This window comes from Benincasa hispida, chromosome 4 (genome assembly GCF_009727055.1).
Source record: "Benincasa hispida cultivar B227 chromosome 4, ASM972705v1, whole genome shotgun sequence".
Classification (NCBI taxonomy): Eukaryota; Viridiplantae; Streptophyta; class Magnoliopsida; order Cucurbitales; family Cucurbitaceae; genus Benincasa; species Benincasa hispida.
In genome coordinates this window covers 14,059,154-14,069,346 of record NC_052352.1, presented here as the reverse complement: position 1 = coordinate 14,069,346, position 10,193 = coordinate 14,059,154, and the positions used below count along the sequence as shown (strand labels likewise).

Genomic DNA, 10,193 nt, shown 5'->3' with positions numbered 1-10,193 from the left:
CGAAGCACGCTAAAGTTATGCTATGAGGTGAAGGCATAACACTTGGTTGATATGTTAAGATAGCTGTGTGGGCTAGCACATGCGTTCGCTTAGGAGTATGCGACCAAAGGAGGGATGCAATAGTCTCTAAGTGAGCTATGCGTTAGACAGATTGGGCGATGCATTGTGTGGAGGAGGCATGCAGCCATGTGGTTGGAAGCGTTGGCTTGGGAGCTGACCCTTGCATCGATAACCAAGAGGAAAGGATCATCTTAGTGATTGATGAGCTAAGCCAGCTGTCATACTCAGGTTTGATATTATCCCTTTAAGGATGAGGTGGTAGCTTGATGTTAAAAGGAGAACATACAGTTGCTAGTTTAAAAGGGAAACTCGACTAGAAAGAGAGGGTTTGAGAAATTCGCTCGTGCAAATGGAGTAATTTTAGAGCGATTCAAACCCTAAGTGTATCTAGTTACTGAGGTTGAAATGCCGAAAGGAGATTCTAGCATAATTGAGCTGGAGAGTGAAAAATTCGGCTAAAGGTCGAGTTCTCTGGTAAGTTTGGGCTAGTCTTGATGATCTGAGGATTCCGGTTCAATCACAAGGAATTCTGAGCCAAAATTTTAAGTTAAGCTTGCTAAGACATTTTAGAGAATGTTTGTAGAAGGAAATTCCTCGAGAAAAGGCCTGAAAAATTAGTTATTAAAATTGCAAGTTAAATCTGGAATCTTGAACAAGCAGGCAGCTGCTTGGATTGAACAAACAAGCAGCTTGAAAGGCTTGACGATGATGCTAAGCGCATGCGTTGGAGGCTTAATTGGCGCAAAGATGCGCTGAGAAACATTAGACCATGCAACGCATATTGAAGTCATAAGCGCAAGTGTTATGTAGGCGTTGGATCCTACAGACAGGTGTACAAGGTATTAAGCGTAAGGTTGTGTTGGAGTTTATGGGCACGATCAGATGAACGCATAGGGCATGCATTGATGTGCCATAAGATGGGCGCATGAGCTAAACGATGGGTGCAAAGATTACTATGCAATGGGCCATGCGATGGGCAGTAGGCGTGGGCTAGAAGCTTGGCCGCATGGGAGGCTTGAACGCCTAAAGCAAGGCATGGACGCATGGTAATGAAGTTGCTGCCTAGTCAAGTTAAGGCCTAAGAATTTTGCTAAGTGTTCAATGCACAATGAACATAGCATTGAAAGATTCGATATCAAAAGGAGAAGTACATGAAGAGGATTGCCAAAGACTGTGAGTAACTCTAAATGCTTTAAATGTTTTAAGTAAATTGCTAATGCTTATGAATGTCTAGTAATGCATGTTTATTGAAAGCTATTTATGACAACTATTCTCAAATAGTTTCCAAGCAACCCATCTCATATTAATGTTATGTTTATGTTATGCTTTTAATAAACATGAGTATGCATTAGTACAGTATGCTTTTGGGAAACCAATTCATTAAGAGATAAGAATATGCAAGTTTAGCATGAGTAGCTCAGTACTAAAGGACTAGATGAAAAGGTATGAAGCTCAGTCTTAGATTTGAATAGCTCGATATTGAAGAACACGGAGAAGGTTTCTGAGCAACTCGATATTGAAGGACACGGAGAAGGATCTGAGTAGTAGTACCTAAGGTATGACAGTACTTAAACTAGAATCACATGAATGTAAGAAAAGTTGCTATTGGTAGTGTTGAAATCATTCCACACTAACTATGGGTTGTCGTTGAGGAATTGAGTAAAGTTTCTCTCTCAACTAAGGTTGTAAGTTATGTTTTTAGGAAGTGAACAAATGGGTTCCTTCCCAATTAAGTAGTAATGCAGTTGAGCATGATGAAGAGTGAGCAACAGGGCCACCACAATAGTCCAACAAAGCATGAAATAGTGTTATGTGATGTTAATGATAAAATGAATAATAGTTGCCAAGTTTATGTTTTCAGTTAAAGCTTTCAGTTCTAATATTAGATTTATGTATGAAAGTTATGCTTTAAATGTTAGTCACTCACTGGGCTTCTAGCTTCTATTTTCAAATGTTTTCCTTTCAAGTAACGAACAGTTCTCAAAAGAATTCTCTGCTGCTGCTCTATCACTCAAAGAGTCAGGTTGAAGGAAGCTTAATTGAAGATCTGTATTAGTTAGTACATATGTGTTTGTCATATAGGGACTAGTTGTTGGGATTGGTGTCCTAATTCTCCCGGAGTCTCGTTGTTTTGAAAAGATACACATTGTTTAATGAATAAAATAAGTGTTATTTAATTCTGGCATTTATTCATATCCAATAAAGAAAGCTCCTTAGTTATCTTATGTGAACTTAAGCATGTATATGTGATATACAAGTGGATCATGCCTTAAGTGATAACCTAAATAGGTCTGTAGTATAAGGATTAAGGTGAGATACCTGATCCTGGTGACACTACGGATACGGCTCGCTTTGTAGAGGTTTGCAAGTGTTGTAAACTACTACAAATGGTAGATCTTGACCATTCATGTGGAGAAGTGCGAGCGGGGGTGTCCTATACAAAGAGTTTGTATAAGACCTGGACCACAAGATGGCTAGACTCTATATATAACGCCGTTGATACTAGAGACTTGCATCTCACCTAAATGACCATAGGTGACACGACCTCAATCCTGAGTGTTTTGGGAACTCCTGTCTTTAAGGGCGGTCCTTTGATTAGTTCATGAGTGAGAGTGGGCCAGATTGCCAACTTAACTATGCCTACCTTTTATGAACTTGTCTGATTCTGGGAGCTGGAACTCAATCCACAGATGGAATTCACTCCATTTCCCGAAGCAGGAATAAGTAGAGAGATTGCTCCTTAAGGGCTGATTTTGGGGCTTGAACATAGTGGTTCAGATTCTCTTTGGAAGAGAAGACACAGTCCATAGTAGGACTATGACTTATGTTTCATTAGAGGGATCAGTGGTACTTAAGAAGATAGATGTAAATACAAGGGCTATAACAGTTATTGCCCCAGCTGTACTTACGAGCGATCTGTGAAGGGTTATCGCATTGCTGCATATTGGTTAAGATGGACACATAATATATCTGTAGTAAGGAGAGTTTAGCTGTTGATATCTTTAGTGAGTGTCTGGCAGTTAACGGATGGTGGATCCTGTGACTAAGTTTAGTCAATTATTCACTGTACCGTGGATGCTTCGAGCTACACGGTCCATAAGGTCCCCTTGGTAGCTCAATGGATTCAGTTGAAGATTAGTTCTTTGGTGTTGATTTTGAAATGTTCAATTGACAATAGGTATTTTGATTGATTATTATGATATAATTGGTATGATAGTTATGAGATACATCTAGTGGAGGATTGGATGTAAATGAGATTTACATTAAGTAACCATGGAATAGAAAAATAATTATGGTTTCATATGTTTCATGAGATGAATATTAAAACTATAGGTTATAAATATAGTATGATAAGTTGGTTATCATTTATATTTATATAATATTAATTATTGGATAATTAATTCTTTTTCTTTAATAACCATTGAGTGGGTGGTTATTGGATTCATGTAACCGTTGAGATAAAAGGAAAATATTTCTTAATTTTAGTAAGTTTTACAAACTGTTGAAAAGTTTTCATAAATTCTTTTGAGAGTTTCTCTCGACGAAAAAAGGGATCTCACGGTAGTCGTCAAGTAAATATGGATTTACTAAACGACGGCTAAGGCGAGCTAAACGATCGTGCAGTGGCATGCTAAAAGATCACACAATATTTACTAAACGATCACATAGTTTTGCTAGATGATTGCTTGCCCAAAGTAAACGATCGTGTAAGTGGTCCTGTAGGCGATATACCGAGCTAAACGATCACATAGCTTTTGTTAGACGATCGCTTAGCTTTATCTAAACGATTGGACATCGACCTATACGATAGGTCTCCGCCATCTCCCACTTGCTCAGTCGTGTACATGATTAGTGTTTCCTCCGTTGTCTGCCTCATACCAAGTCCGAGCAGAGCGCACCCCCTAGATTCTCACACTGAGATTACCAAGGAAGCCTTGTTGGTAGTGTCATACTCAACTCGACACCATCGAGGTTTTGTGGAGGTCGTTCGTGCTGTTGCTGAGGAGTTCATGGTCGAGGCGATCATTGAGGACGAGCGCGAAGGGTTCGTGTTGTGTTGCAGTCATGTAGATCGAGCGTTCGAAGTTGCTGTTGTTCGAGCGGTCGTGCGCAAAGAAGCATGGAGATGCATCTTCAAATGTTCGTAGAGTTTTTCTCTTTGTTCATTTGAGTTTTTCATGTTGTAATTTCTGTAGTAATTGCATAACTGTTTGTTTTGAAGTCGATTGTAAATGTAATGTTCATTCATGATTGTGATTTGGAATAATTGTTCTTCCGCTGCTCATGGAAATCTCAAGTCTGATTTCCTTCACTAGTATTCTAGATAGGGCTCATTAAGTTGTAATATTCATGTCTGAACAATGCTAGGAACCCCTGTAATGTAAATGTGTTAAGTTATGAGTTAATTTATTCAGTATATTGATGAAATATACGTATTCAGGATCTGAGCAAATTTAACAGGTTAGATAGGCAATAAGTGCCAGCAAAATGGTTGGTAACTGCTGTAGTCACCACTCCATTCAGATTAAGAAGGTAATCTGGAATGGGGTATGATAGGGTCATTCCCAACAATCTCATTGCCCACCAAAATGGGGTTGTTGATTATTTGATCTTTTGAGGTTTGTATTTAACTCTATAAACTTAGCTCCAATGTAAAATGGTATCGAATGGATTGAGTACATGTAATATTATTCAAGACTCATTTGATAATAGTTTAAGTTTGAAAAATTAAGCTTATAAACAATATATCATCAATGATTAGTTTTATTATGCATTTTTTTTTACTAATGCACGTTTTAAAAAAATCAAGCCGGTTTTGAAAACTTTTTCAAAAGTTTATTTTTGTTTTTATTATTTAATTAAAAATTCAAGCGTTTTTCTAACAAAGGTAAAAATTTCAATAAAAATTTTGAAATAAAACAAGTATAAATTTTAAAAATAGAGAACTAAAAACAAAATCATTATCATACATATAACTTAAATGACATTTAGTTTATAAGTCATGACTTAGAAAATCAAGTATATAGCTTAGGGGACATTTTTAGGTTTCAATATAACAATAGGATTAAGTCACAAGTGATTCAAAATAAACATAGTCTCTATATACCAAATATGTAAATAACCCTCAATTACTTAACCATCAAATAGTTGTAATTGTAATAGTTTTTTTTTTTTTTTTTTTTTTGTTATTATTCATAATTCACGTAACATAGTTAACTAGTCATCTAGAATATATTTAAATGAATGGGCTCACTTTTGATATTACAATTGATTGATTACGTTTACAGTAAAAAAAACATGACCTAAATGAATCAATATTTTAAAGGTATTATAAAACTTTTATAATTGGGAGTATTTTTTGAAACATAGAACTAGCACAATTAAGAGTCGTTTGGAATAACTAAGAGAAAAAATATTTTTCAAAAATTCATTTTCATTTAAACACTTTTGACAAAAACTACTTAAAATAAATACACACATATGTTTGGCAATTTTTTTAAAAAATAAATTCAATATAAAGTTTGATTTGTTATCTTCTAAAATTATTTTTATTGATGTCAAATTACTATAAAAGATTTGTAGTGGTGGTCGTTAAAGTTTTTTCGCAATGGTGATGGCTAGAAGCTGGCCGGCGAGCAGTCGGCAATGGTGGCCGCCAAAATTTGATCGATAGCTATGGCGGGAAGTTGGCCGTCGGTAGTCCCCAAAATAGTGGCTGAAGTTTCTAATACAAATTAAGAAGAGATTAACCATTAAATACTTAAAATTCATTTTTTTAAAGTTGATTTCAAGTGTTTATCTTAAATCAATTTATTTTATAAACTCATTTTCCAAAATTCATTTTAAATGATTGTCGAACACTTAAATTTCTTTTAAAATTACTTAATTTTAAATTAATCACTTGAAAATTATTTCAAATACACTCTTAGAGTAACTGTGCTCTGGCCTGAGGAAAGAGCAACTCTGCAAAGTTGGGCATTCAATTTTCTTATAGGGGAACCATACTAGAAAGAAAATAGAAAGGGCCTTCAAAAGAGAGCAAGTGAGTGATGGGCAACCGTTAGTCTATATGTTGCTCGTGAGCCGCCAAGTACCAGTCTCGCAACAGTACTGGCGCAAAAGGATCGGTCCTTCACTTGCTGATCGTTCGCGAGTCGAACTCGCTCTCTTGCCACGCTTTTCACTCACTCGCTTGAGTCGGACTCATTCACTCTTTTTATTTGGAGGGTAACTCGTTCTTCACTCTCGTGTTGCTATTATCCTCAAGCTGCGCAGCAACCAAGGTGCATATTACCATATAGAAACAAGTGACGCGTAGCGATTTGTACTATTGGAAAAGATTCGGTAACCGACAAGACAATAGATTAGTCCGTCAATAGGCGCAAGCAAGTGTAGCGAATCACATAGATAAGCCCTTACCTGCCAGCGCACGGATAGATGGGGCGGGTGAAGCGCGAAGGGGATGGATGTCTGAGCGGTTGAAAGAGTCGGTCTTGAAAATCGAAGTATTGATCCTTGTAACCTTCTTGTTGTCCCTTCGAAGCATAGATATGGATCTCTTCTTGAACGAAAGCACCCTTTCTTTAGGAGCGGAGAAGTCAAAGTCGTTTTTAAAGTCCCTCCTTTTGGTATAGCGGAACGAACTACTTGACTTTGTCCTCTTCGACTTACTTACTCCTTCATCTTCTGAGTCTATCGGCATCTTATTTGCCTATCGACTCAGCCCCGAGCTATTCGTCACGTTGACTATTACCTTTTTGACATGTTCTTCGTCGCGTAGCACAGTAGATTGGTTTTGGAACAATACCGAGAAAATCATTGAAAATGCCCTAATACTACACTAATGTGAATTTAACAAAAAAAAAAAAAAAACGATGAATCATGCATACATCTGATACCAAGAGTTTGAAGATATTTATTAAGTTGTTTTGTCGTAACTTGGTAGTTAGTTTGTATATACGACGACGACTTATAAATGAATCACAACAGTTTTCTCAATGAATCAAATTTGCTGACCTTATCTAATACTAAAATCAATTGAGAATAGAAATTCAAGGGAAAAAGTACTTCTTTTTCCTTAAATTTTAATATTGAGTGGTAAAATTACTCAGGCCATAACCACCGTTTTAAAATAGAGTAATAATAGTAATAAATACCAATATGAATGTAGTTCAACTGACATAGTACTCTATTATCAATTTCGAGATCAGAAGTTCGAATATGATAATAATATATCATTCTAATATGTTTGTGCAACATACTCTAATCACACACACTGAAATAATATTTTAAAAAAGAAGAAAAATTTGCTACAAAATATTGGTTCATATCTGATTTTGATTAGAAAAAACAATCAAAACTGAACCTAAAGGGTATGTATACCCTTATAAATAAATTCTAACATCAGTTATCTAGACCAATTATTATGGAGTGTTTATGTTTTGTATTTAAAAACTGCAAATAAAAATAAAAATAAAAATGTTCAATTTCAATCTATAAAAAAGAAATGAATCCAATTTTAATTTTAACTTAGGAAACCCGACCAAATCAAAACAAAAATTGAAATAAAATTAATAAATAGAAAAATCCCAAAAATATTTACACTTAATAACCAAAAATTCTAAAAATGTTTTGTACTTTTAGAACTTTTTGTTATAAAATGTAAATATTTTTTTAATATTTAAAAAGACACCTAAAATTAAAGTTGGAAAGAAAAAAGAAAATTTCAAGAATCGAGAACCAAATAAAAATAATGGTTTTAGTATTTATTGGATACTGGTTTGGATCTCTTCTTTATAAAATAAATTGATTTTGTTTGGTTCTTGGTTAACCTCAAAACCGACAAAACCGAACCGACTATCACCTCTACCCTAGTCTCAATTATAGGTATAAGTCAATTTTCAAATAATAAAAGACAAATCTTCATTTTGCATGCATTCTTTCCTTGAAAAAAGTAACATTTAAGAATTGTGTGAACCAGTACTAAAAGATGAAAAATATATATTATAATAATACTAAAATTTTCTTTTATAACCTAAGATGTATGTAAATATTTTAAGTTTTGAAATCCTGATGACATAATACTCATTAATATGATGTTGTATGCATGTAAACTACATATTCCCAAATCTCTATAAATAAAAACCAAACATATTCAGTTTCTTCATATTAACACCATCAATACTTCCCTTGCTTTTTTCCTCCTTAACACACAAAAATAACAACCATGAAGCTTGAAGTTGACATTATCTCAGAAGAGTTAATCAAACCTTCTACCCCAACTCCTCCCCATCTCCGCCGTTATCCTCTCTCGCTCATCGATCAAATCACTGTCCACATTTACGCACCCACCCTCTACTTCTACCGATCCACCGACAGCGGCAGCGGCGGCGAAGATCTCGACTTCGCTCTCGCCTTCAAAAACCGCCTTCGGAGCACTCTCCCGGACGTCCTCTCTCACTACCCACAACTCGCCGGCCGTCCAAACTACGCGTCTTCCTTCATCAACTGCAACGACGCCGGCGTCCCATTCCGGGAAGCCCGAGTCAACTCGCAACTCGCCGACGTGGTCCAATTCGCCCAGCCGGACGATCTGAACCGGCTATTCCCGGTCGAGTTGGACCGGTTCAATGAAGAATTAATGGCGGTTCAGTTCACGGAATTCGCGTGCGGTGGAGTGGCGGTTGCGTCATGTATTTCGCACAAAATAGCCGACGCGATGACGCTTTTTTCGTTGAACAATAACTGGGCCGCTATGGCTCGTGGCGTGAAAGACGTTTTCAAACCCCACATGGAAGGCGCTAAAATTTTTCCGGCCAAAACGATGTCGTACGATACGGCAATGACGCTCGTAAGAAACAGAGTCGCGAGAAGATTTGTTTTCGAGCAATCGAAATTGGAAGCCATTAGAGCCAAATACGCAGAAAATCAAGCTACGATAAACCAGATCCGACCTTCACGAATTGAATCCTTGTCAGCTTTTGTTTACAGTCGATTCATCGCAGCTCTTAAACACGGTTCTGCAATGTCAAACGACGTGTCGTTTCTTATAAACTACACAGTAAATCTCCGTCCAAAAATGAATCCTCCACTTCCACATGATGCCTTCGGGAATTACTACTTCAACGTGATGATCTTCCCTTCCCCGGAAATGCTCAACACCGACGAAAATTGCTACGGTTTGGTTAAGCAACTCAGAGAAGAAACAAACAAAATCAACGGGGAAATGGCGAAGAAATTTCTGAACGAAAATAAGGATTTGATGGAAACTGTGAAGGATTTTGCTTCGAAAGTGGTTAATGGAGAGATAATCTCATGTGCTTTTAGTAGTACTTGTAGACTGCCGCTTTATGACGTCGATTTCGGGTGGGGGCGGCCGGTTTGGGTAACTTTTCCGGGGCTGTGGTTCAAGAATCTGGTGGCGTTTTTGGAATCGAAAGATGGAGATGGGATTGATGCAATTGTTCACCTGGAAGAACAATACATGAATAAGCTTGAAGCCGATGAAGTGTTCTTGAAATATGCTGCTACTATTCCTACCCCTTCTTCTCCACTCGCCTGAAAAATCAAAACCCATCCATTATTACTCTATTTTCTTTGTGGTTTGTGCTTGTCTTTCTTGTTTAATTATGTTGAATCTTTGTTTTGTGAACTGCTGTATGTTATTTGTATTTTCCTCTATATATGTGTGTGTTTAAGTGTGTTTGTAACGTTTTATTAGTAAAGAAAATATAAAATTACAAGTTCAGTATTAAAACAATTTTGAGTTTTGTATTTATTTGTTTTAACATGAAATCTCAATTAGCTCCAACTATACAAGGGCGAGGAAAACCTATTGAGAGAAGGTTTATACAAATTTTGTATCTAACAGTACATTTGAAAATTTTAATAATTAATTGATAAATTTTGAAATGACCCAATAATTCGAACTATCTAACTTAAATTGTAAGAATTGAGTTGGTTTAGATTTATCTCGAATTAGATTGATTGAATTTTTTATATTTTCTTGGATATGTAAAAAAACCCCTCAACCCAACTCATGTATACATAACTCAAAACTTGTGGCTTCAAAATTTGTAATCCATGCGTTCTAGCTAGAAACATCCATTTTTGGGAGAATTCTAAGGTAATTA

The 10,193-nt window shown here is 36.3% G+C and overlaps 1 protein-coding gene across 1 annotated transcript; it reads left to right on the top strand.

Moving 5' to 3' along the window:
- The first annotated feature begins 8,250 nt into the window (after positions 1-8,250).
- On the top strand, positions 8,251-9,802 carry LOC120076424 (stemmadenine O-acetyltransferase-like). Its single transcript, XM_039030245.1, has one exon. It carries the CDS (start codon positions 8,288-8,290, stop codon positions 9,620-9,622), a length of 1,335 nt encoding a protein of 444 aa, XP_038886173.1. The 5' UTR covers positions 8,251-8,287; the 3' UTR covers positions 9,623-9,802.
- Positions 9,803-10,193: the final 391 nt, after the last annotated feature.